Source organism: Halictus rubicundus, chromosome 2 (assembly GCF_050948215.1).
Source record: "Halictus rubicundus isolate RS-2024b chromosome 2, iyHalRubi1_principal, whole genome shotgun sequence".
NCBI lineage: Eukaryota > Metazoa > Arthropoda > Insecta > Hymenoptera > Halictidae > Halictus > Halictus rubicundus.
In genome coordinates this window covers 2,301,198-2,327,237 of record NC_135150.1, presented here as the reverse complement: position 1 = coordinate 2,327,237, position 26,040 = coordinate 2,301,198, and the positions used below count along the sequence as shown (strand labels likewise).

General features: G+C 32.0%; 6 protein-coding genes across 14 annotated transcripts in view; 3 read left to right on the top strand and 3 right to left on the bottom strand.

The window, feature by feature from the left end:
• The window catches only part of Crb (cell polarity complex component crumbs), a 109,153-nt gene extending 100,183 nt beyond the window's left edge, over positions 1-8,970 (top strand). For both annotated transcript variants that reach the window (XM_076804287.1, XM_076804284.1), the window contains 6 exons: positions 1,792-2,623; positions 3,803-4,172; positions 4,675-4,987; positions 5,353-5,670; positions 6,368-6,463; positions 7,490-8,970. In XM_076804287.1, coding sequence (XP_076660402.1) covers positions 1,792-2,623; positions 3,803-4,172; positions 4,675-4,987; positions 5,353-5,670; positions 6,368-6,463; positions 7,490-7,717 — 2,157 coding nt within the window. In that variant the 3' untranslated portion in view covers positions 7,718-8,970. The remainder of the gene's footprint in view (positions 1-1,791; positions 2,624-3,802; positions 4,173-4,674; positions 4,988-5,352; positions 5,671-6,367; positions 6,464-7,489) is intronic.
• Positions 8,971-9,933: 963 nt separating this feature from the next.
• On the bottom strand, positions 9,934-13,047 carry Endog (endonuclease G, mitochondrial). The gene is made up of 5 exons (XM_076804539.1): positions 12,228-13,047; positions 11,797-11,990; positions 11,503-11,739; positions 11,246-11,426; positions 9,934-10,299 (listed from the first exon to the last, which is right to left on the bottom strand). The coding sequence occupies exons 1-5, from the start codon at positions 12,495-12,497 to the stop codon at positions 10,201-10,203; spliced, it is 981 nt and encodes a 326-aa protein (XP_076660654.1). The 5' UTR covers positions 12,498-13,047; the 3' UTR covers positions 9,934-10,200.
• Positions 13,048-13,489: 442 nt separating this feature from the next.
• On the bottom strand, positions 13,490-15,863 carry Rad9 (cell cycle checkpoint control protein Rad9). 4 transcript variants are annotated; one of them, XM_076804486.1, is made up of 6 exons: positions 15,674-15,863; positions 15,368-15,570; positions 15,140-15,304; positions 14,914-15,070; positions 14,670-14,841; positions 13,490-14,596 (listed from the first exon to the last, which is right to left on the bottom strand). In XM_076804486.1, exons 1-6 carry the CDS (start codon positions 15,705-15,707, stop codon positions 13,849-13,851), a joined length of 1,479 nt encoding a protein of 492 aa, XP_076660601.1. In that variant the 5' UTR covers positions 15,708-15,863; the 3' UTR covers positions 13,490-13,848. The 4 variants fall into 4 exon arrangements, with proteins under 4 accessions (XP_076660601.1, XP_076660605.1, XP_076660610.1 ...); XM_076804490.1 differs by having other exon boundaries at positions 14,670-14,715; XM_076804495.1 differs by lacking the exon at positions 15,674-15,863 and having other exon boundaries at positions 15,385-15,518.
• Positions 15,864-16,045: 182 nt separating this feature from the next.
• On the top strand, positions 16,046-17,311 carry Vps29 (vacuolar protein sorting 29). The gene is made up of 4 exons (XM_076804608.1): positions 16,046-16,202; positions 16,414-16,605; positions 16,676-16,911; positions 17,000-17,311. Exons 1-4 carry the CDS (start codon positions 16,200-16,202, stop codon positions 17,115-17,117), a joined length of 549 nt encoding a protein of 182 aa, XP_076660723.1. The 5' UTR covers positions 16,046-16,199; the 3' UTR covers positions 17,118-17,311.
• Positions 17,312-18,772: 1,461 nt separating this feature from the next.
• Cbp (sarcoplasmic calcium-binding protein) lies at positions 18,773-23,977 on the top strand. The gene is made up of 6 exons (XM_076804588.1): positions 18,773-19,189; positions 20,228-20,344; positions 22,336-22,503; positions 23,077-23,217; positions 23,314-23,394; positions 23,480-23,977. The coding sequence occupies exons 1-6, from the start codon at positions 19,052-19,054 to the stop codon at positions 23,624-23,626; spliced, it is 792 nt and encodes a 263-aa protein (XP_076660703.1). The 5' UTR covers positions 18,773-19,051; the 3' UTR covers positions 23,627-23,977.
• On the bottom strand, positions 23,394-26,027 carry Ufd1-like (ubiquitin fusion-degradation 1-like). Of its 5 annotated transcripts, XM_076804578.1 has the most exons (7): positions 25,933-26,027; positions 25,805-25,842; positions 25,578-25,692; positions 24,790-24,944; positions 24,122-24,670; positions 23,934-24,050; positions 23,394-23,650 (listed from the first exon to the last, which is right to left on the bottom strand). In XM_076804578.1, exons 2-6 carry the CDS (start codon positions 25,805-25,807, stop codon positions 23,982-23,984), a joined length of 891 nt encoding a protein of 296 aa, XP_076660693.1. In that variant the 5' UTR covers positions 25,808-25,842; positions 25,933-26,027; the 3' UTR covers positions 23,394-23,650; positions 23,934-23,981. The 5 variants fall into 5 exon arrangements, with proteins under 5 accessions (XP_076660693.1, XP_076660697.1, XP_076660678.1 ...); XM_076804582.1 differs by lacking the exons at positions 25,578-25,692; positions 25,933-26,027 and having other exon boundaries at positions 25,734-25,926; XM_076804563.1 differs by lacking the exons at positions 25,805-25,842; positions 25,933-26,027 and having other exon boundaries at positions 25,578-25,710.
• Between the last annotated feature and the right edge of the window lie 13 nt (positions 26,028-26,040).

Genomic DNA, 26,040 nt, shown 5'->3' with positions numbered 1-26,040 from the left:
TACGCGCTTGAGTCCTTTGCTTATTCGTAAAGAAATCAAATGTACTTTAAATTAAATGTTCAAAATGTCCACCACGGGCTTGTAAACATTTATTTACTCGAAACATCAAAGTTGTTCTAACATTTTTTAACATTTCGGGAGTCACTGAAGCGCAAGCGTCACGTATTCTTTGTTTCATATTCTCTTTTGTCGTCGGTGGTACAAACATAACTTTGTCCTTTACATATCCCCATAAGAAAAAATCTAATGGTGTTAGATCGGGGGATCGAGGAGGCCATTGACGAGGTCCCCCACGACTTATCCATTTGTTCCCAAATTTTTCGTTCAAAAATTGCCTGGTGATGATTGCAAAACGTGGAGGAGCGCCGTCTTGTTGGAACCACATTTCTCTTCTAACTTGCAGTGGCACATCTTCCAAAAGCGCAGGCAAATGATTTCTTAAGAAATCACAATAACTTGCAGATGTTACAGTTTCTTGAAAAAAATAAGGTCCAATCACAAAATCTCCTATTAGGCTACACCAAACATTTAAAGACCATCGATGTTGAAAGGGAACACATCGCATCCAATTTGGGTTTTCCACGGCCCAATAATGCAGATTATGTCTATTTACATGCCCTGAATTCATAAAAGTGGCCTCATCGGAAAAAAGTATTTTGCACAAAAAGTCGTTTTCCACAACACCCTGCAGCCACTCACAAAATCTTACGCGGTGATCGTAATCTGCTATCGAAAGCTCTTGTGATAAAACCATGTGATATGGATGATACTTTTGCCGTTTCAAAATTCGTTGAATTGATGAACGACTAATATGTGATGTTTGTGCAAGTGTACGTTGACTAATATGAGGATTTAATGTAATTGCAGCAAGAATACTGGCACTATTATTTTCATTAGTGACAGCTTTACTAAGCCGCTTTTCTAAACTATGAAATGTTGCATGACATTTTTTGATTCCATAACGTTCAAAAACATCACTGCTGCGCGCCGATAATTTTTTTGGCATTCACCTAACGTTAATAACATATTCACTTCTGTGTCAAAAGTAGCCATAATCACAATGTTACTGCTTGAATAACAGCTCTAAACTGAAAACGTTTTCATAGATAAGTGAGTTAAACTCAAGAATTGTAAATATTATTGTTTGTGTTTCTTCACGAATAAGCAAAGGACTCAAGCGCGTATAATTCCATAACGCTATTTCCGAGCGCTTCAAGTACCTACAACTCGAAACTTCAAACTGTTATATCTCATCATGGAAGTATCTGACAAAAAAATGTTTCAGACAAAATTGACTTGTTTTTTCCGGTAGAATCTAAATATGTAACATTTTATAGGGGGTTCCATTTAAAATTACAAAGGTACCTTCCCTCCCCCGTTAAAGGGGAAGGGAGACCACTTCACATTTATGTAGTCAGAAAGGCCCTTCAGTTCCATGCAATTGAAGGCTAAGAACTTTAAAATCGATGGCATAGTTTTCGAGATATTGAGCTGTTCAGAGTTATGTGGGCCACCCTGTATATGTAAATGAATATAGTAATCTTTTACAATTTGTAGTATCATCTGTTTTTCTTCCTCGTTGCGTGCTAAAATTTTATTAAAATCCTGCATTGACTTAACGACTCTTTCTGCCGAATCGTTAACCGCCGGTAAAGCCTTAATTATATTTAAGCCAATTTTTTGGGAATTGTGCAAACAAGTGTGCGAAAGAACGGACGCTTGAGTGTGCACTACTGTACCTCGCTCGGCAACGTCTTATCCAGCTAAAATAGTTTCTCTGTTGTTCCACAGGCGAACGATATTCCCACCCTAATTCAATTTGGCAACGTGACTTTCGACAATGATAAGGTCTTGAAGGGTGTCGTTTCCGACAACGTCTGCGTGAGTAATCCGTGCAACCACAACGGTACTTGCCACGTCACGTGGAACGACTTCTGGTGTCAATGCCCGCGAGGATACACTGGCAAGACTTGCCAGGAAATGGAATTTTGTCAACTACAAGACTGCCCGGCTGGGTCGAAGTGCGTTAACCTGGACGACGGCTACGAGTGCATTGCGAACGCCACTTTCGACGGAGTCACGACTTCATTTACTTACATTTACAATCAAGAGGAGGAGAAAAACGTAACCGATTCCACAATCGATACGATCCAAATCACGTATCGATCGAATACCGGCGGCACTTTGATGCACATTGCAGCCCGCGTCGGCGATCAACATTTCACCATATCCGTTTACAAAGACAAGATCACGGTATCTTGGCGGCTCGATATGCAGAACCAAGGGACATTGAGTTTCGGCAAGGTCGAGGCCGACGGGAATTGGACGTCTATAATACTGAGATTGAATAACAATTCAATGGAGTGCGGTTACGCGAATTCTAACGAGGAGAGCGCGTCGCACGTCAGCCCGAATTTCAATTTCGCTTTATGGTACGATTTGCTGGTGACTGGGACGGTCACTCTAGGCGGATTAGGTTCCAGTTTGTCTGACCGACATAGTTATGTAACTATCGGCTCCAGTAAACAAACATTGGAAAACAGAAGCGGTATACAAGATAATTCAATAGACTTCAATGAACGCGCGTTAACCACCGTCTCACCGCCCCACAATGTGATGTCAGGTAATGTTACAATTAAATTGAATAATTGGGTCGTAACGTAAAATACATTCGGTTATGTTTGGTATATTTTTTTATTCATCTAACAAATTGGTTGCAACTGGATATTTTTCAATCACAGTTCTGTACATTTGCAATACATTATAACCAAAACGGTAGAATTGGAACATAGTTATATAGCAACCAAACGAATTTACATTACAGCCCAATATTTTTACTTATTTCAAAGTTGCTTCATTTCTAACGAACATAATTCTAATATTTTACTTATTGTTGGTCCTTATGTGGACTTTCAAACTGCATCACCGTTAACATATTTAGTATTTGTTTTTACCGAATTGGTAAATGGAAATCAATTTTACTTTGCAACACCGGAAACGTCGTCAAATACAGTTTATCTAAAAATTCAAATAGTTACACCAATGCATATTAAATAATAATCAGTATAATTTCAATAAGCCCGTGGTGGTTCCAACAATCTACTTGAGAATTAACACAAACTAAATAGTTTGTTGCAATAATCAAAAACAAGTACAAGAACAGCACAAAAACAGAAAACGAAGATTGTATACAAGGGTAGCATATTACCCTTATATATTAGATATTTTGCTAGAAAATTGCACGATATTTAAAAATATTGAACTTCTTAATTTTACTTAATTTTCATAGTTAATTAATCTTATTAGAATTTAAGTTAGTTTTTGCTCGCGCTAAAGAGAGATTCAATCCCTTAACGCATTTGAAATCATCCATTCGAACGTTTAGATATGAAACTATTTGAACAAAAAATAGTTTTCTTATTATATTCAAATTTCAACTAGATTAGTTTTCAAAATATTTTTTTCTTTCGTAAAGAATATATATAAAGACAAAAATACTTTTAAGCGTTTTTATCAATAATTTTTCACAATTTTAAATAATACCTCTGCTAAAATTAAAATAATTTATTGTACATTATAACATATCGAAGTTAAATATTAAAAGATAGATTTCTTTTATATGAAACATTTTTTTATGCTTTTACGCCGAAAATACGGAAGCTTATGTTGGTTAACTTTACAATATCCTATACAATTTAGTTGCCGTTTTTTATGGCGTTTTATAATCTCAATAAAATACAAATTATCGTGTCTTCGAATCAATTGTCCAATCTCTCTTGTAACGAAACACGTTTTTTTTTAGGAGAAGCTTTTAAAGGATGTTTGGGTGAAGTACGGATCGGCAGTATGTTGCTGCATTATTTCACATACGAAGAAGTTTATCAAAACGCGAACTTTACACCCTTGGAATATTTGGCGTTACAAGAAAATAATTCGACGCACCATGAGAGCATTGGTTGCCAGCTTTGCTTCGACGAAGATTGCAAAAATGCTGGATACTGCCTTGACAAAGCAAACAGTTATGTTTGCGAGTGTCCTGCCGGTTACACGGAAGACGATTGTTCCTTCAATATTGACGAATGTATTGACAATAAATGTGAAAATGGGGCCACGTGTATAGATGGCATCGCTAATTACACATGCGTGTGCAACAGTGGATGGCAAGGATGGCTGTTAGTATATATACCAAATATTTCATTCGCTTCCACTATTTTATGAACAATTTTTTTTAAGTCAGTTCGAACTAATTTCCATTCTCATTGCTCGATAAACAGCCTGCTTAACGGATTGTGATACTGTTTTTATTGAAATATTTGTAACCATTCAAGTATTTGGTAATATACGATTAAATTAAAAAGATAAGAATTTTTATTAACTTTCTTAACAAATGTTTGGTATTAGATTTCACGTCTGTTCTGTGTATATTTTGTTCAAAAATTTTATTTGGATTTGTTGTCGTTTTTTTCTACAAAGATCTTAATGAAGCTTAAAGAGAAATGCTTACATTTACAGTTTTTCTATCATCATTTTTTTTTTTTTACTAATTTATTAGTTTATTAATGAGAAGACTGCGATATTTAAAATAATACACTTCTTTCACTTCTTTCATCGAAAATATGTACGATTGCAATCGAACGCTATCGTGTTTACTTATCAATCTTATCTTTATGTTAGATGCGACAGCGATATAAACGAGTGCGTAACTCTCAGTCCCTGCCAGCACGATGGGGTGTGCGTAAATCTTCCTGGTTATTTCCGCTGCGAATGTCCGGACCAGTTCACTGGCGAATTGTGCCAGAATTTCCGACTGATTACCTGCGAGAACCAGCCTTGCAAGAACGGCGTTTGCACGGACGTCGTCAATCCGCAGACTGGTGATAACTTTACCTGCACCTGCCAGCCTGGCTACGAAGGCTCAATCTGTAATGTTCCTTATTGCATCGGACGAAAGTGTCAGAACGGTGGCAGATGCGAGTATACGTATCAGGTACGTGTAATATTAATATCTATAAATATTACTATAATTTAATATAAATTAAAATATTTACTTGTCCACTTTTTACTATACAAAGTGATTACTGGTAAAAGCTTATAAATAGTTATATGTATAAATAACTAAATTAAAATCATTTATTTGTTTATTTGATGCTGATTAAGGCCTCAAAACTTTTAACAAACAAATATTTATGAAATTTATGATTTACTCTAAATTTGCTCACGTCCGCTGTTGCTTTATTTTTAACGCACTTTCATGTCACCCTCTAAAAGGCAAAATTAACCTATTTTTCTATCTCCTAGGTCGTATGTTATGAACCATCTTCTAATTTCAATCATGTTATATTTAATTAACAGACACCTCGATGTACATGTCCACCTGGTTACTCCGGGCTTTATTGCGAAATTAATATTGACGACTGCGCGCCCGATGCTGAAGGAAACGTTCCCTGTAAAAACGATGGGAAATGTTACGACGGCGTAAACAATTTCACTTGCGACTGCAGCGATACCGGCTATATAGGATCCGATTGTTCCTACGACATAGATGAATGTCAAGATCCGAATACAAATTGTGGCCACGGACAATGTGATAATTTACCGGGAACTTATCAGTGCATTTGTGACACAGGTTTCTGCGGATACAATTGCGGAATGATGGATCCCTGTAGAGAGGTACGTCTTTTATTAGATCATTTATTTCATCTATTGACACTTTCACTTCGTCATGTTCCATTTCTCTTTGTGCGATTCTGCTAGCATAAATAAGATGAGAAGCTTTGTTTATAATACAGCCATAGCACAGACAGAGGGATTCTTTCTCTTAATCTCCAACAGAACCCTAAACACCCTAAGCTGCTTGCATCTAATTCGAGTAATCCAAGATTAAGCAATTTGAGGACAATATGGCGACGAAAAACTAAAATTTTTAAATATTTGCAACTTTATAAATTGAATATTAGATAACATTTTTAAGATGGCATACAGAAACTTAAAAAAATATTCGAATTTTATTATGTAGGAAGTCTTTACCAATGTATTAAAACTGTTAAAACTATTAGAATAATGATCAACCATGAAGTGTTTCTAAGTGTATGCACCATTATTATAACTGTAAATAATATAATTTCATATATCTTCTGCCTATTGCCCACTTGCACCGTCAATGTTCCTATAACAAAGTATTGATCATCTTTTGTAGGGTACAAAACGATAAGAATTGTACATCTCTAGCACGACATTGTTTCATAATTTTAAGTATGCACAACAAAGCAAAGATTACTACTTTTACGAGCAAGTGAAAAACGCAATATCTAAAAATGATGTATTTTTATAGATTTCATCTAGTTCATATAATACTTTTTTCCGACAGGATTATTGCCAGAATGGCGGCACATGCAAGTGTGGAGATGACGGGGGATACAGGTGTCAATGTACTCCAGAATATAGCGGACAGAATTGTACAGAGGTACGCTTCCCCCATAGCTGAAGAAGACCATTTTTTTCCATTTATATCATCATTCATTCATATGCTTATTTATAACACTTTAATTTATCACTTTTCTCATAATTTAAAATCTTTCATGTAAATTGACAAAAAGTTACGCAAAATTATTTATCCACATAATACCCAAGATGTAGTTACAATTTAAAGGAATTAGAATTGATAAAAATAAGTAGACCAGTTTCGTAAGACTCTACCCAGTTAGCCACCCAGTAAGCAATTTGCTATGAATTTGCCACCAAAATTTGTCTACAAATTCCTATCCGTCTGTTTCCGCATTAGGCTCGGTATTTGAGTACAAAGTTTGTAGCCAAAATTCCATGTCAAGTCAAAGCCAAATTGAAGCCAAACCTAGGCTACGTTATAGAGGACAGGTCTGTCGCACTAAGAGCGAACCTAACCTTGTTCTAACAGTAAACCTAGCTGTAGGAGGGAAACGGAATTAATAAAGTATTGAAAATAAATGAACCTTAAAATTATGTAATTTAGGAGTTTAAATAAAATTCTATTTTTCCTCCTACAGCAAGGTTTCCTTCGATTTTGCCGGATATGTACTCCCAGAGTAAGTACTTAGTGCGACCGACTTGCCCTCTATAACGAAGCCAATGTGTGGCCCCAATTTGGCATGGAATTTTGCCTGCAAACTTTGCACTCAAATTCGAATTTGTCGACAAGTTTTGATGCCAAATTTATACAAAATATGGACCAAATTCTACTCTAAGCAGACTTTGGTACCGTATGGACAAGCCTTTTTCTCGCAAAGTGTGACATGTGTTAATTGTAGTGAACTTTGATAATTATGTTTCTATTGAGTATATGCATTTGAAGTAATTGAACTAATTGTAAGAAACTGATCTACTTATTTTTATTATTTGCAATTAAGAAAATAAGTTTGATTTAATTCATCTTAAAGAAAATTTGCATTCTCGAATGTTTATTTATGTATTTCTGAACTAATCGTAATTGTTCTTTTTGTTTTCTCTAATATAGTCGGCGAACTTTTTAGGGAGCCAAGCGCTCGACATAGCTGTGATCGTCGGTCCTATTATTGGATGTCTCTTTCTTATAGCGGCAGGTTCTTTAGTCGCATTATTTATGATGGCCAGAAAGAAACGAGCGACCCGAGGAACTTACAGTCCGAGTGCTCAAGAATTCAGTAATCCGCGTGTAGAAATGGACAACGTGATGAAGCCACCGCCGGAAGAGAGATTAATTTAAAATTGTTCGTGACGAAGGAACATGGCATGAGTGTTCCACGTCCATAAATCCTAGTCGTTTGAAAATATGCAACGTATCTGCGGTACACACCGATTGGAGGGAAGAACCTCGACGAATCGTCCTCATGAGAGAGCCACTTGGAAAGGGCAAGTCAAAAAAGGTTTCATTGCGTTTTCTAGTCCACGCTCCACATTAGGGTGTTATCAAAGTGACCTAGAAAATTAAGCAAATAATGCCAGATACGAGAACCGATTTCGAGGAGCGGCGCTAAAGATGAACTACGTTAGAGCTATTTTAAGGGGGTACCCGCTCGTTTGAACACTCAGGGAAGCACGTTTTCCGGATTTTTACAGAGTACAACGACTTAACAGAAATTTATTATGCTCTTCTGCAGCAATGCGATATAAAAGACTTTTTTACCCATCCTTGGACATTGCAGTACTAGTAAAAACCAACATTTCATCTATTCTTACATTACTGATCTTAGGAATGATTTTCCAAAATAGTATTTACTACTTCAAACGCGGTCTATAAATACAATGTAATTACTTTTATATACTTGTTTAGCCGAGTCGTCGAATTACTTGAATCATTACATTACAACTTCGCCAACTCAATGAATTTCTACATCAGATTTTATTTATATTTAAAACATCAATTTACATGTTTTGTTTTATAAGAAGTCGATTTTTTATTTTCAAACGGTTGTGCCCCCTTAGTTATAACTTTGGTATCAGATAGGAATCAAAATTGTGAATCTATGTTCAAACTGATAAATTACGCGAAACTTTCGAAAAATATTCCGCGTTTCAGTCGCACGTCTGACTCGGAAGGAATTATTATGGAACTATTATGGAATTATTATGGAACCAAGTGTACTTAAAGCTCCGTTAAGTGTCCTTATTATGCAAGCAATACTCGGAAGAAGCTCTTAAAGCAACGATACCCGTCCATTTTAGTGCCTAACTTACCCTACTTAAAGAGATTTTATTTATAAGCAGTGAATATTGTGCGTCGAAGAATATGTATTTCAGAAACGCGTTGAACTCTCGAGTGCGTGTATTGAGATCTCTCAAGCATAATGGTATTATCCTCATACTGTTCGCTAGATTTCAGGCAGCTGACGCAGATGTCATTATGAAATATTGTAGCATAGACATATATGACAACTTAACGGCAAAGAGGCCGGAGCTTTGTAAAAATATGGTAAAGTATAAAGGGTGTCTGTTTCGACTCGCAAAGTACTTATCGTCGGTGCGTTTTCACGTTTTGTAGTGTTATCGCGCTTGTTAATTTTGTACATAAACTAGGCTATAAGTTAAAGAAATTAACACGATTCTACCAATAGCATTTTATATGAATACACTGCGGATCCTTATGCACTTATAATACGCGCAAACTTATAAAATACAAGGAAACGTATACAATAATCAATCTTAATTTCTACTTCAGTTTTATCGTAATAAATCTTTTTAGGAGTGAATTCAATTTTTGTCTTACTTTGCTGTTTATAAAATAATTTATGAAGATAAGAATCTAATAAAGAATGATATTTGTATAAAGATTCGCAGTGTATATATAAGTATAGTATTTAATAACAAATATTATTTGGTACGTAATTATTTACTACCACGACCAAAGTAATAGCGAGAAGTTTTCTCGCCTGTTAATATAATTGATGTAGCCGTTTACAAACGAAGTATTTTTTTTTCTCTCAATAGAACTATAGCGTGTCTTGTTATTTTAATTATCATTTTGTTTTTAAATATGTGGACTCCGACGGACTATTCGTCTGATTCATTCAATTTAAATTAATGTTAATTCACAGTATCAAACTTCAGAAACAAAATTTTTTATCAAAAAACATGTCCCCATACTATCATAATCGTACGAAGCACATACATGTTGTGCATGTTAACATGAAATAAATAGAATGTATTTAAAATGTTAATGTTTTACCTGATGGAGAAAACGCTGTATAGTGTAATGTGATATCAATAAAAAAAGCAAGTGCAAAATTTATTACATGAATAGATAAAGATGACCATATTACACTATTAAGCTGCAATCATTGTTCAATGTATGCTGTAAAGTAAATATCATCAAGGTTTTGTTGAAGACTGAATTTTTGGGTACTAAGAAGAATTTAAAAATACGTGTGCATGCGATTTTCATATAAGTACTTATTTTATGACACAATGTGACAACATGCGATATATGGAAAAATAAATATTATAATTTCAACAACTGAATGTACAAAAACAATAAAAACTAAGATATCTAAATATTTGATTCGTCTCCTATAGTACACATGTACGTATCAATACAGATATATAAAATATTGTCATTTATAAATAATAAATAGTAAGAATAGTGTCTATATGTAATATAGACACTATTATATGTATATTTATATATTTATGTATTCAATTTCTTCTAAAAGACTAGTTTTAAACAATCCACTTAATTTTATACAATTATTTTCAACTGATATACTTTCCATTTATTTTAGATAATTTATCACGTGATATCTTGTCAAAGAATAAAAGCCCAGCAGCACGCTCGATACTTTCTGGAGGAACCTATAATAAATATATTAGTATTACTAACAGTAAATACGCAAATATACAGTGGCTTACAAAAGTGTTCGAACGCCTTTTAAAATAGTATAACTTTTTTACAATCGGACCAAACAACATGACTTTTTTTAACAATTAGAAGCATGGTTTACTAAATGATGTGCAAAATAGATTTTGAAAAAATTGCAATTGATAGGATTTTCATGAGGAAATAAAAGACATTTTTAACCCTTTCGCTACGGCAGTCCGCTCCGCCGAAGTGACGCCACTGAACGGGGCACCGCGACGAAAAGTGTGCACGATGAACGTCGGTAGTCCTTTCGGTGTTTACAAGTTGCCGGATATACACGGCACCCGTACAGACAGGTCGTCGCGTGGATGCCGGCTATAGACGGCACCCGTAGCGAAAGGGTTAAAAACTTTTTTATTCGAGTCCGTAATGACAATTTAAAACGTGCATTTTGTAGATCCATGTTAGTTCTACACATAATGAAAATTTCGTCGAAATCGATTGATGCAGAAAAAAAACGACACGCATCGAGAGATTTAAGAATCTATGGATTTTAAGCAGAAACTATGATTTTCACCACTTTTACCTTGTATGTATGTAATCAATTTCGATGAAATTTTCAGCATGTGCATAACTAACATAGATATACAAAACGCACGTTTAAAATCTTCATTACTGACTCAAACAAAAAAGTTCTAAAAAGTGCCTTTTCTATTTTCTCATGTAATTCCTATCAATTGCAGTTTTTTCAAGATTGTAAATGCATGGAATTAATTTCAAATATATCTTCTAATTAAGCTTAACTATATCAAGTAGTATATCACAAGAATACATCTTACTTTGGTGTAAGTTGTATCAAATTATATTTAGCTATAATTTCAAATAACACAATATGTATTATTATTATTATTATTATTATTATTATTATTATTAACATACCCGAAAATTTGTTATAGGAGCATTGTCATCTATGGGAGTGTTTGGCATTACAAATGCTTCCATTTCTAATTTTGAATTATCAGTTTCACCAACAATTACTTTATAAAAATGAGTTGGTACTGCTACATGATTTGCTCCAATTACTTCATAACGTACATATTTCTTTCCATCAGATTCTTTCCTATATTAACATATTCATATTACTTATGGAATTATCCAACAAGGTATGTATACATAAAGCAGAAAGATATACTTACTTTGGTAAATATAAGGGTCCTGTACACACATACACATTCTGATAAACTTTCGTTAAGCTTCGAACATATTTTTCTAATCTGTTCCACGAATCCCTATTAAAACCTCGTCCTACTTGTGGAGCCATATTTGAGAGATAAAAAGTTTGGTCTATATGATGTTGATCAATTTTATGATTTCCAGCTGCTGCCAAATGTCCACGATCATATCCGCTTTGTTTGTAGTCGCTATTGTCCGATCTAGTTTGCAATATTTTATTAATAATATTCGTTTGTAACAAGTAGAAATATACATACCTAAAGAAGGGGTGTATACTGGGATCAGGTTTAAATTCACATTTTTGACGTGATATTTCACTATTATGTTGTAATCTCTCCTTAGTTAAATGTTCAAACACCCAATGTGCAACCCTATTTCTTCTGTCATAGGAAAGTACAAAATCATCGAACGATCTAACATTATCCAATCCAGGAAAACCATATCTCATAATCTATAAAAATTGTGAATGTTCACTAGCTTATGTATGCATATAACTGTTTTGTTAAGAAGTAGAATTTTAAGTATGCTTCCAATAATTAAAAAGTACAAATATATTTACATATAGAAATATACAACGAGTTGCATTAAAAGTTTTATCAAAGTTGCACAACAATTATAAATAGTTAGCAGCAGTACTCTGAGAACTTTGAGGTTACGTGCGAAATTTAAATGTATAATTCTAACTCACTTCGGACACTCTTGTAGCCGTTGACGACAATTTTGGACCCATATTTGTTACAGTTTCTTGAGGAACAAATGCGGTAGCCGCAGAAACTGTTCCAAATAAAGGCAAACCAGGCATTCCTTTAACATTTGTGTCGGAGAAAATATCCGCTCGACATTCATTTTCCTCACTCAAGTGTTTCTTTTGCTCGAAATATTTACCAAGAAACCAACCACTGAATCCTACGGTACTTAAAGTACTCACATTTAAGATTACTTTTGTTAATGCTTTCATTTTTTATTCATCAACAGTTTTGCTGACAAAACAATAATTGTTGCTTTGTCCACACTGTGCTTATACAATAATTATTTCGTATACCACGTGGGAGGAATCGTTTGGTTACGTGATGTACGCATAATTGTTTACACTGGTAAGGGAAACTATTTTAATGTGAGAACGTTTAGTTTGACAGAGCAAATTGTGTGATTGAGTCTACTTTGTAATCGTCACTGCACAACTATGTACATAGGTTATTGTTCTTTAAACATCATGACTTATTTTGTCAACCACTAAAGCAGCAAGCATCAATTAGTGAGAATTACCGCGTGGACACATACAGACATTATGTATACAAATGAGGATGAGGTTCGACGAATGAACTGTAGCTGACGTATAGCATGCATACATACGTATACATATACATGCATTTGTACTATCCATTGATATGTATATAGTTACATGTATATCAGTGGGTACACCATATCCAGTTATACATACATATCAATGACTAATACCTATAATAATTTACATAGATGTACTACAGTTATCATATATACACATTAGGCTATCGCGCGCATGCAGTTCGACGATTCCTTAAGGAACTTTGCCCCCCCCCCCCCCCGCCAAGAGTCTCATACTCATAACAGTCGCCGATTGTTGTTTGTCCAATTGTCCATAATGGTTGAAATGTAGTTCTAGCTGAACAAAAATACGCAATCAATCAACTAAAGCTTCCCTCAGCAAAGTTTACCAAATGGATGTGTTACCAAAAAGTCAATTTGGTTGCAGTTCTGCCTCGTAAAAAATTGACCGCCGATTTGTTATTGCATAGCAAATTTCATAGAAAATATTTAATTTTTTATATATTTCGAAAACATATAAAACGCAAAAAGTTATGTAAAAAAACAAGCATTTTTTAAATTATATTTGTTGTACGAATTTCAAGCTGAAATATGTATATTCAATAAAAAATTATAGTTTTTGAAAGATTTTGTAAAATGCAAACTTCAACCTCCTACCCTCCAATTCTTGAGGCCTGGTAAACAAAATTTTTACGCGAAATCGATGTAGTGGGGTTGTACTACGTAGGATTATTAATGTTAAAAATATAAAGAAAATTAGGCGTGCAAAATTGTATAGGTACTTATATATCTTGCATACGGACTTTTCTTATTCAAATTAAATACAGTAAGAAGAAGGATGAAGAATTTAAATACGAACTTTATAAGTGGAAACAAAACTTTAAATTTTTTATGAAAAAACAACATCAGCAATTTGTAATAATCTTATGAAAGTTGACATAACAAATTTGTAAGGACACTTGTTTAATTCATGAATACATACAAAAATTTGTAAAAAAATGTTTTTATTCCCTGCCAGACTCATCCGAATCTTCAGCTAAAATTATATCGTATCCAGGCAATGTTCTTGGATCAAATGTTTTCTGAAAACATTTCTGAAATATTAAACGGGCTTTTTTTGCTGGTGGAGTTGGTGAATTTGGTACTGTATCTGAAATGTCAGCTTTATCTTGATTTTCCCTCTCTTGTCTACCTGTTTCATTATTAACGGACTTCCTCTTTGTTATTGTGGAAAATGCAGAACTTACTAATTCTCTTGCACTTGTAGTGGGTTTAGAAAGTGCACTTGTGTTGTAACTGGTTGATGGATTATTATGAAATATCTTTTGATTATTCTGTTCTACTGATCTACTGTGAGATTGTTTTTGACTATGTTCTTCGACTGGTAAATAACTTATATGATCATTGCCTTCATTGTTCTTCGTAGTTCTATTAGATCTATTTAATTGTGAACTTTCTTTCTCTTTAGTAGTATGTTCGTTTGTTTGTTTCTTCTGTTCTACTAAACGTGGATGAATATCTTTAGCAGAAACACTTGCTGCAGTTTTATTTTTCTTAGCTGTTTTATTTTCAATGTTAGTTGCAGATTTATTGGATCTCCTAGAAGCTCGTCTATTCCCTGCTCTCCTTTTAACAGACTTTTCCTGTCTGCCACTTATTGTACTGTCAGTCTGACTATCTGTACCAGAACTTAATGTAGAAAGTACTAAGTTTCCATCAAAAGATGGATTTTTTAATCCGAATATAACTGGTCTAAAAATAACTAGTAGTTATTTACTTACACACAATTAGATACATATGTCTACTTAAATTAATTATTTCTTACTTTCCAGCTTGTTCAAAGTATATGCCAACTGGTATCATTACAGACTCTGCAAAATTCAAGAAAGCTTTAAATTCTTTCATACAAAATGTAATCGATGTATCTGTCTTAATATCATATCGATCAAATTCTCCCCTTCCGAGTGCAAGTTGTGTACGTGTTGTATTTGACAAACCTGAAAAGAATATACATTCCATTTAATAAAACATAAAATTACAATGTATCATTATTTAATAATATAAATTACCTGAAGTATCGTCTATATAATTCCTTAATAAAAGCTTTTGAGATGAAGCTTCCAACGTGATTTCAATTAAGTTCTGGTGAAAATTTTGCATTGCGTCTCCTAATACACGAGGTTGAGATGAAAACTGGTTTGTTGCACAATCTTTATCATATGCAGTCTATAAAGTACAATTGATAAATACAAATACTAAAAACACAATAATTAATAAACATGAAAAAAAATATACCTGTAATATTTCACAATCTAATATAGGTAATAAATGAGTTTTTATAATACTGTTTTTGTACTTTAAAATAAATAAAATTTCAGATGCATCCGGTTCCAGTCTGATGTGACATGTTTCTACTTGTTTATCTATTAGATTTGGAGTTTTAAATACCATCATTGCGCTCTGTAAAATTAAAATATTGAATCATTTATACAACTAAGTGAAAATTCAGTAATTCGATACTACCCTCATTGAAATTTTACATTTCAACGCATCGTTTTCTTGCAAATCGCCATACACATAATAGGAGAAATAACTTTGGTAAAATGTAAAATCAGCATATGCAGAATTAGCCATGTTGACAGTACGAAATGATACGCTACTGCTTTGAGGTTCTATGTACATTTCGTCTCCAATTCTTGCCAATGCATGTATAGCCTTCGCTAAAACTATTACACATATGTGTAAAACCACGTCTTATAAATAAATGTACTTTACGTGACAAGTGTAAACGAAATATAACCTTAGTATAATATTTAAAGAGACATTTACCTCTCACATTTGCTCCTGGTATAACACATTTCATGTTGAATTGGTATTCTTAACCTATTTCTTGTGGATTTAGCATCAAGTATTATTTAATTTAAGAAATAATTGGAGCCGGTAGTCAAAAGAATTCATAATATTTTGTGTGTATTATGATAAACACGTTGTTGAATACTTCATCAACAGCTACTCCTAATAGCGAAATACTAATTGGACCATTTATAAACGTAGAATTAGTGACGCTCAATTGAAATGTCAATATTTAAAAATATGAGATTCAATAAATTTATACAGGTTGTAAATGAACACAAATTATGAACGAGAACACGAAATTCGTATTTTAGCGCATTGTAGAGAGAACTATCGACAAATTGTCGTATTCTCGAATCTCGAAAGTCGATACTCTGTCATGTATACTTTCGGTACTGAGTTTGACATTTCTCCGATTCTATTCTATAGCTAACGAATGCAATAAATCGAATATTAACGGTCACAATTTTATAACATCTATAAAAATATTATTAAATAAATCATGGTGAGCAGATCAAATCAAACATTAGTGGTAAAAGTTTGTCTAATATGAATTTCACCTTTAAATTCTAACCCCAAGTAAGATGAAGGTTATTTAACAGTGAAACAATTACAAACAATTTTTATATTATAAATACTTCAACAAAAGCTGCACATACCTTTCACGTTTGTTTTTGTAACGGTTGTAATTATTTAAAATAATTTTGTAATTACAGCTCGTTTTAGTATTGGGAGATTTGCACATTCCACATAGATGCAGCAGCCTTCCAAGTAAATTTAAGAAATTATTAGTTCCTGGGCGAATACAACATATTTTATGCACAGGCAATCTTTGTACGAAGGAATCATACGATTATTTAAAAACATTGGCTAGTGATGTGCATGTTGTTAGAGGAGACTTTGATGAGGTATTATTTTATTTTAAATATTCTATTAATTATTCAAAACTTGTGTATACATTACTCATCATTATTGTAGAATTTGAATTATCCGGAACAAAAAGTTGTCACAGTTGGTCAATTTAGAATAGGATTATCCCATGGGCATCAAGTTGTACCTTGGGGAGACCCTGAATCATTAGCCTTGATTCAAAGACAATTAGATGTTGACATTTTAATATCAGGTCATACACATAAATTTGAAGCATACGAACATGAAAATAAATTTTACATTAATCCTGGTTCAGCGACAGGAGCGTATAATCCACTTGATACGTAAGTCTACCCTGTAGTTTTCAATTAAGTTTAAGCTTTACATTTGACAATTTTATTTAATATCATGATGAACATTTATATTTTATAGGTCAGTCATCCCCTCATTTGTCCTAATGGATATTCAAAGTTCAACAGTTGTAACATACGTATATCAACTTGTTGGTGATGAAGTAAAAGTGGAAAGAATTGAATACAAAAAGAGTTAAAATTGTATAAAAATTGAAATATAAATGAATTGAGTTACATATTCTGTCTATTTAATATACATGACTTTGATACTAATCCGTATATGATTCATATGAATCTCAGGTGCATTTGAATTAGTATTAGTACTTATTTAAGAATTTTAATTGTATACTATATTAATTGTAAATAAAATAAAATAAAGCATACTCTTTACAATTTATCGCCATTATTTAATATTATATGTCATTTATTAAAAAATGATATTAATTATATTATTGTCTATGAAAACAATTTGTTTTCTACTCTCCAATCTCATATGTATTTACACGTATATATATTTAAACATTTCAAAGTTGTTCCAAATTGAATAGTTCGATCCATGCGTTTCGTCACGTACGCGCATTTGAATACGTATGATCAAATGTCGCATTTAACGTGACCTACTTTCGTTAAAACTTCATTGTAAATATATTTACGTCTGGTCTTTGTATTTCTGACTAATCTCGAACGTGGTTCTTCGAATTTATTTACTCTTGAACTATATACATCACTATGTAGGTACCAAATTGTCTCCTATCACAGTGAAATTGATAAGTTTGAACATAGGCGTAACTGATAAAACAGATGAAGTAATCGCATCATAAAATATTCATGCTATCAACATTTTACTACGAAAATATACAAATTACTTGATTTCGTGTGTTTCAATCCGCAAGATCTATAAAATGTAAATCAATCATTTTCTCATAATTCAAAATGGCTGCTTTATTACTTACTAGAGACATTATAATTTTTGTATGGCACGCATTTAAATTAAAAAAAGTGTACTTTTCTTTTGTCAATCCGCTGTAAAATTAATTTAATACATAGAAATCAATGATCCTTTAATCAACCTTCATCTATTTTTCATATACAGTCAGTCTCGTAATTGATGAAACACATTTTAAATCATAAGAACTTTTTTATAAATGGACCAAACATACTATGTAGATGTTATGTAATGAAAATTTTGAAACAATTGCGTTTAGTCTGAATGACGAAAAAAATAGTAAAACTTGCTTTTTACAATTTTTTATGTGGGCTTGTAAAGGAAATTAAAAAAAAATGTGTTTTGCATAGATTCGTATAAGTTATATAGCTGAAATTTCATCGAAATTGGTCAATTGGTTTGCGAGTTATAAACTATTAAAAATGGTAAAAAATCTCCGAAAAGAATAAAACGGCAAAAATATATTTTAGTCTATAGGCTAAAAATCGTGAAAAACCATGATATTTATCATTTTTAATCATCTTTAACTTGTAAACCAGATGACCAATTTCGATGAGATTTCAGCATGTGTACATATATAATTTATACGAATTTACAAAACACATTTGTTTAAATTTTCGTTAAAGCCTAAATAAAATAGTTGTAAAAAGCCGTTACCGTTGCTACCATATCTTTTTCGTAATTCAGACTAAACGCAATTTTTCAAAATTTTCTAAACAGTAAACTAATCCATCTAGCTTAGTAGAAAAACTGAAGTCGTTTGGCCCTTTTTATAAAAAAGTTATTCCGTTTTAAAGTGTGTACCATCAATTACAACAGAGATTCAACAGAGTGGTCTAAATACATCCAAATTTACGTCATTGATATATCGCTTGGCTTTTATCAGTTTTTACAAGTTTCTTCGTATGGTTTTATCGTCACAGACGTTCATGGTATTATTTGGAAGGAGAGCAGAACGTGCGAGGATGCTCGTATGTACCCGGGGGAAAGCAAGGAAAAGGGGAGCCAAACCATGCTTGCGCACGCGTAGTAAACGAAGTGGGGATTTACCCGACCCAACAAAAGGGGTCCAGTATTCATCTACCGGTTAGACATCAGCTGCAGACCCTTTTGAGTGAGTGTGAAAATTTTCGTTCTTTCATGTGCTTTTCATTACACGTGTAGTAAAAGAAAATACGTGGAACAATGGCAACGACATTACTACGAACGGGTTTACGGTATGTGATCTCGAGTGGAGTTCTCGAAAAAAGGACAATTTCAGTTTTGTGCAAAGAAGTAATTCATGGGCAGAAAAACATTGATCTGCCACAACATAAGTTAAAGGTGAATTTTTGTTTATTTTAACATTACGGTTTTTCGATAAATTACTTACTTGTAAAGAATAAAACTACGAATACTGCGAACGATTACATTGAACTTTTTTGCCGCCACTAAATACATTCTCAAAATAAATTGTTAGAATATTTTTCGTTCAAACTTTATCAACGATACATACGAAGCATGTTTTGCTTCGACACTGCGTACTATTCATGTATTGATGCATCACTATTTCTAACACCGTAAATATTCGATTATTTATTGTGCGATTTTTCAATCTATAGAGAAAATGTTATACCAATCATATTCATTTTGATGTTTTAAATTTTGTGATGCTACATTTTTTAATTTCATACACATAGATAAACAATAATACCACTGATGCAAGTTTAAACGTTTAAAGAAAGCAAATACTATCGGTGACTCAGTTAATCGCTCAAACTTTCATTGTTTGCATACCCATATTCACTTTGTGTATACATTTTACAATAAAAATTACTCCTACCTGCGTAAATTACATGTCAGAAACATTTTCGGAATTATTCACATAAAATAATAAATTTATAATCAAAGTAGTAACTTATACTATTTTATATGTATTTAATTACACATAGAATATAACCCGTCGTATAATTCATTTGAAATTTTTTTTAAATTAATATTTTTATAAGTGTAAAACATTTAATTATGTTACTGTTGTAACTAATGTACGTGTAAAATAGCTTATAGTACAAGAAAAATATGTTATATTGAAGTTCATCGAACCAACATGATCTGCAACAGAACGTTCATTTTATCATGTTACAGTAGCAACGCGTAAAAAATTCTGTCGAATATCGCAGTTATGCGTAGTACCTAATTCAAATAATTAGTTATATTTATATTGTTACAAAATAATTAGTTATATTTATATTGTTACAAAATAATTAGTTGTATTTATATTGTTACAAAATAATTAGTTATATTGAATAAATAATAAATAATTATATATTCAAATAATTCTTCGTGCGTATTTTACGTGTCAAACATTTGTTTCGCTTCCAGAGTCATGACATTGCGCGACGAATGTATAGTAAGAGAAGTGTACACTATACAGGAATCTCAACATCTACGAATGAGCAAGACGAAAGTGATAGCGACTCGGATATTGAAAACGAAAGAGTAAGACAATATATTTTATTGTATTTCAATAACATCATTTTATCATACTTCCCTTTCTTTGTAAAATCTGATTTTTAATCATTTTAAAAATAATTATGAATTATAATTATCATAAATTAATAAAATGAAGTACATGTATTAATCGAATTGATACTGAAGTGTAGAAACGATACATACATTTCTTAAATAAAAGAATAATCATAATTTTTATTGAATGAGATTCGTCAGAAAAATTCAAAGAAATTGGACAAAGTCATTTTTAAGCTTGCACGTGTTCGAGGAGTAAAACGTACGATGAAAATTTAGTACGCACATATTCGAGACAGAATTGGGCAATGTTTGAGGTTCGTCCCACACTCCAGTCGATCCCTCGCTTTCAATATGTAACAAACATCATTTTCTTTCTTTTCTGACCCGTATAACCTTGAACAGCATTACGTATGTAGCGCATCATTGGGCTCAACTCAATAACCGTTTGTGCATACGCAATACATTCAGCATTTCCATTAAAAAATATTCAAATTTTTATTTCTTTTTTACCTTCAGTGTTATAGTTTCTATACTTTCGTGTATTTGAAATATTTTCTTAAAAAAAAAACGAAATTTTTATGAAAATACCTATATTTTTTATTAATTAATTAATTAATTTATTATGTCGTCTTGCCTCACGGGTGAAAATACGCTTCTATCCGATTTATTAGATAGTTCCTAATTAAGTAAACCTTATGGTAAAGATAATATGAAACGTATTTTTTAAAAGTTTTGGTTTATCAGACACAAGAAGTTGTGTAAGGAATCAAGAATTAGATTTAATTGTTTTATAATTAGAAACACATCGATATATAGTTAACACAAATACTGGATTTATTATGGAATCTATATAATCGAGTTAAAAGTATAATTCAGTAAATTTTCCTGAATTTCGTACATATAAATATTTTACGAAATGTATACACAGTGAATGATCTCGGTTAAAGTGGTGACAAACGAATTTAAATGAATAATGAATAAAACTTTAGTTTTGTTACCATATGTATGTAGTCAGCGGAAAAAGTGTGATTGTTTTTCGTCCTTCACCGATATTTGTAAATGGAAACAATTTTCATACGCCGTAGTTTGTCATTTGTCTCTCATTATTTAACTATATATAATTATTTTACGGATGGAATGTTATATATAATACAAACTTGAAATGTCCTTAGGCCAGTATATATTATTCAACAAATAAATGGTTTTCATAGATTTAATAAATCTAAAATCAAATAAAACTAACAGTAAATGTACACCTTATTTATTTAAAATAATGTGAAATAATAAAGAATACAGAATTGGCTTAATTTAAATAAAAAAGAAGTAATTTGTTTTAATATTATTACAAAGTATTGTTTTAATATTATTACTTTGATGATTTTTAGTCAAAATAAATCGATAATATGTATGTAATTTTCATCTAAAGTTCAAACTTATAATGGACTAATAATTATCTAAATACCTAAATTTTCCGTTATTTTTAAAAAATAATTCTTAATTTGGAATCATTAAGGAAGCTATTCTACTACCTCGAATATTATGACACCATGCGGTATAAAATAATTTGTTCTCAAATATCGTAATTGAACACCAGAACGCTGTTTTGCATAAAACAATTTTGTACGAATGTAGGGTATACATTTTTATTAATTAAATAAAATTAGCAGAACCCGTTTCTATTTTTATTAACATAAATTATAATGTATCATAAAAATAGATACATTTCATATATTTGTACATAAAAAATTGTATATCAAATTTTTAATTATTGTGTGCTATTTTTATTAGATGTAAAAGAAATATTTTTTTCTAAAACTGAGATGAAAATCATTAAGATCATTTCACCTTAAATTTATGAAAGTAATGTGTATAACAAAATTGGACTATACTTTAGCACAGTAATGATGATAACAATAAATAATATGAATAATGTAATTTTACTAAAAATTATTAATTTTCAGGGAGTATCACATTTCTGGAGACGAAAAATGCGAACATTACACAACCATTTAGATGTTAACAAAGATGGACTTATCAGTTATGACGATTTCATGCTACTTGCAGATAGATTCTCTGATTTAGGAAATTTATCTGAAGAGGCCAAGACTGAATTTAAGGAAGTACTAAACGTAAGTGTTCTGTATATTTATCAACCTTTTGCCCTACGATTTAAGATCCAATAGCATGTGTTAGAAAATAGTTTACAAAAACAAAAACACCTAGGCGTCGAGCTATTCCACGTTTCGACAAAGCGTTCTAAGTTGTGCTAATCGCACACGACTTACGGAATGTAAATACATGTGTAAGGTACAACTGGTTTAATCTTGTAAGATATTTAATAAATAATTACAAACAAATCATCAGTGAACAAGAAAGGTGTCGTATCTATTAGAAAAATTCAATTCGAGAAAAGTGTTTTTTGTTTGTGGAGCATACCTCTGTCAAATTTTTAGTATTTAAACTTTTTATTAAGACAAAATGATAACAATAAGTGTTGTTTACATTAAGCCCGACCAATACACCACGGGCCAGACTCACGATACTCATTTTTGTCTCACATGTGGTTGTAGGGCAAAAGGTTATTCATTCATCACTTCTCTTCATCACTTTATGTTAAAAAATTGTATGCTATTTCATTTTATTATGAAAAAGGATTTCGGATCTGTATAGAAATAAATTTAAACATGTGTATATCTATCTAGGCTATGTGGAAGGAACAATGGGGTGAAATCAATCCATATAATCTCATTTGTATTGAAAAATACTTGGAAGAAATGCATCATGTTCTTAATGACTCATCATTGAAGAAGAAATGTCATCATTTCTTGCCATTTTTATTCAAAGTACGTACTCAAAATATTTGTGTGTGTCTACAGATGACAGTTGATTAAAAAGTCCTGTTCCTAAAAATATAATTTCTAATACATGAAAATTTGTAGGCAGTAGACAAAGATCAAAGTGGTGAAATTTCTGTGGAGGAATTCAAATTATTTTTCAAATGCTTGGGTCTTACACATGATGTAAGTAAAATCATATATTCTCCATCCCAATTTTTGAAATACAATATGAATAAATGATTTAATTTAATTTTAAAATTTGTTACAGCACGCAGTTGTTTCCTTCAGTCATATTGATACTAATGACGATGGTAAAATCAGTTTCGAAGAATTTGTATCACTGGGCCGTGATTTTTTCATAGCCGAAGATCCAACAAGACCCAGTAAACATTTCTGGGGACCACTAATAGATTGAATATATTACTGTTTTACCCTGTAACTTGTGATATTAAGATACCGTGCATTAGTCGTTTTTATAATGACATAAGAGTTAATTCGATTTATACTACTTAGGATAAGTTTCTATAAAAATAGTTTGAAATAAATAGAATATACATTTGTTGGGTTTACTTTAAATTTTTAGAAAGCTTATGTACAACAACAAAAACTTTTTAATGAATATGTCTTTGAATATGGTAATGGTTAAAAACTTCTATAACACATTTATGTTAAACATTTATATTAAAAAGTACAACCATTTAATAAAAAGTATGAATACTCACTTTTACAAATGTAATTATAAGAAAATAAATAGACTGACAATTAATTAATCATTTTCTTGATTTCCTAAGAGAGAAACCTTCCCCAGTGAAAGCTTTAAATTCATCCTGCTCTTTTACCTGTAACAACAGTTTCCTATAGTATAAGCAACACATATAGTAATGAGTGAATAAGGCAGACTATCTCTTACTTCTTTATTATTAATGGGTTTCATATTACGTAAAAATGTGAGGGTCCCTATTTTATAGTCATAATCTGGTATTCCTCTAATATATGTGGGTTTGTTTGTGGCAACTTCCAGTTGACCAGAATCTTTACGCTTTTTGCCATCTAATCTATTACCATGTCCTTTAAATGGTACAAAGCCAACAGGTGCTGGCATTAAGTCTGCAGGGTCTACTACAGTTTCATCTTTTTTAACATATTTTTCTGGTTCTATGTAACCCACAGGTGGGGCAAACTCAACATTCATATCACATTCTATAATACTAACTGCTGACTGTGGTTTTGTTTCCAGGACACACATTTCATATATTCTTTGATTATATTTTATAGCAATTACATCACCTGTTGTTAGACAGGCGAAACTTCTTAAACCATTTTCTAAAACTGCTTTAGGATTTGTAATATCTAAGAAATCTTCGGATTGTGGTTGAAAACGTGAAAATGTTGCAGTTGGCAAAGAAACATTTTCAACATTTATCAATTCTGCTTCCTCCAATAAAAGATTGTGCATCATCTGTAATCATGATATTGTATTGTTTACATCTCACCCACATTAATATATGTTTGAAGGAATTACTTTGGTTCAAAGTAAACTTCTTCAAAAATAAAAATACAATTATATTTATTATTTACCCAATATGGTAAGTAAACTTTTCCTTCATCTGCAACAAATTCCAGAACACCACAATGAGTTATCCTATTAGTTTTCTTATTGGTTAATTTAAATAGCATTGGATAATTAATGTTCAATCGTGTAAGCTGCTCCAGAGCCGAAGGTGGCATAATTACTAAAAGGAAATAAATATACATTCTCGACATTGGAAAGTTGAAGTTCAAGGTATCAAGTAAATAATGGTCATTCATTTTAGAGATAATTCCCCATACCAAGTTGGATGGATATTTGTAAAAAACTGCTCTCCAAATTTATTACAATGAAAATTATTGTTAAATTTCTTTATTATTACATCAATGCGTTCTATTCATTGAGATGATAAAAAGTTTTAAACAAGTGATCTGCCAAAAATGTATTATTTTCTCAGAATGAACAATTAAAATTAAAAAGTTCTCAGATACAAGAGGGCTTCCTTTCAAACCTACAATGTTGAAATGCTATAGGGATCTACCAATAAAGGAATTTGGCGACAAAAGACAGTGCAGTCACTGATATAATCAGAACAACATACAGGCACAGCCTAAGAGGGTTGCCATCTCTAATTGTTTATTATGAGAAAATATTGCACCTCCGACATATAGCTCCTTTAGAACTCTTACTCTCTCAATGAGTAAAACACATTGGTATAATAGAAAGATTTAACTACAAATTTTCGTTGTTATAAACCATTTTGCAAACCAGTTTTTTTATACATGATCATTACTTTTGTGACACCCTGTACAAGATGACACTTATATGGTACACTAACTTTTTCCTCCACGTTCTACATCTTGTCGATATGCACCTGGTAACATCGACACAGAGAAACATTTATACTGTGTGTTAAAAGACCGTGGAATCTCCGGAAACATATTAAACCCAAACTGAAAGCGAAAAGTCATTTTGAGAATCAACTTAACCTCACTTTAATGTAAATTGCGTTAGAAGAACACAATCCCCCTGTTAATTTTCGTCTCGTTCTCACGAATGTTTTACCATGTTTACGGTTCTTGTCTTGAAACTCCTTAGAATATCTATAAATAACAGAATTGTTGAAATAGGTCAAAATTTCGATAAAGGTATAACTTTGACAATTGTGTGTACACAGAAAGCAGACGACTCACTCTGTGATCCAGATGTGCGTTTGATCGAATATTTAATATTTTGTTGGGTTAGTAGTTGTTGCAATATGTCCGGTAATCGGTATAAACAGACATTAAAAAAGAAAACAT

Excerpts from the sequence above, each read along its gene's own strand:
- Endog (XM_076804539.1), bottom strand. The coding sequence starts at position 12,497 with ATGAAAGCATTAACAAAAGTAATCTTAAATGTGAGTACTTTAAGTACC. Across the intron at positions 11,991-12,227 it reads CGGCTACAAGAGTGTCCGAA|ATTATGAGATATGGTTTTCC; the intron begins GTGAGTTAGAAT and ends CAATTTTTATAG. Across the intron at positions 11,740-11,796 it reads AGTATACACCCCTTCTTTAG|ATCGGACAATAGCGACTACA; the intron begins GTATGTATATTT and ends ATTGCAAACTAG.
- Rad9 (XM_076804486.1), bottom strand. The coding sequence starts at position 15,707 with ATGAAATGTGTTATACCAGGAGCAAATGTGAGAG. Across the intron at positions 15,571-15,673 it reads ACCAGGAGCAAATGTGAGAG|TTTTAGCGAAGGCTATACAT; the intron begins GTAAATGTCTCT and ends TATGTGTAATAG. Across the intron at positions 15,305-15,367 it reads AATGTAAAATTTCAATGAGG|AGCGCAATGATGGTATTTAA; the intron begins GTAGTATCGAAT and ends TTAATTTTACAG.
- Vps29 (XM_076804608.1), top strand. Across the intron at positions 16,606-16,675 it reads TTAGAGGAGACTTTGATGAG|AATTTGAATTATCCGGAACA; the intron begins GTATTATTTTAT and ends TCATTATTGTAG. Across the intron at positions 16,912-16,999 it reads GCGTATAATCCACTTGATAC|GTCAGTCATCCCCTCATTTG; the intron begins GTAAGTCTACCC and ends TATATTTTATAG.
- Cbp (XM_076804588.1), top strand. The coding sequence starts at position 19,052 with ATGGCAACGACATTACTACGAACGGGTTTACGGTATGTGATCTCGAGT. Across the intron at positions 19,190-20,227 it reads TGCCACAACATAAGTTAAAG|AGTCATGACATTGCGCGACG; the intron begins GTGAATTTTTGT and ends TTTCGCTTCCAG. Across the intron at positions 23,395-23,479 it reads GCTTGGGTCTTACACATGAT|CACGCAGTTGTTTCCTTCAG; the intron begins GTAAGTAAAATC and ends AATTTGTTACAG.
- Ufd1-like (XM_076804563.1), bottom strand. The coding sequence starts at position 25,710 with ATGACTTTTCGCTTTCAGTTTGGGTTTAATATGTTTCCGGAGATTCCA. Across the intron at positions 24,945-25,577 it reads TGTAGAACGTGGAGGAAAAA|TAATTATGCCACCTTCGGCT; the intron begins GTTAGTGTACCA and ends ATTTCCTTTTAG. Across the intron at positions 24,051-24,121 it reads AACCCATTAATAATAAAGAA|GTAAAAGAGCAGGATGAATT; the intron begins GTAAGAGATAGT and ends CTGTTGTTACAG.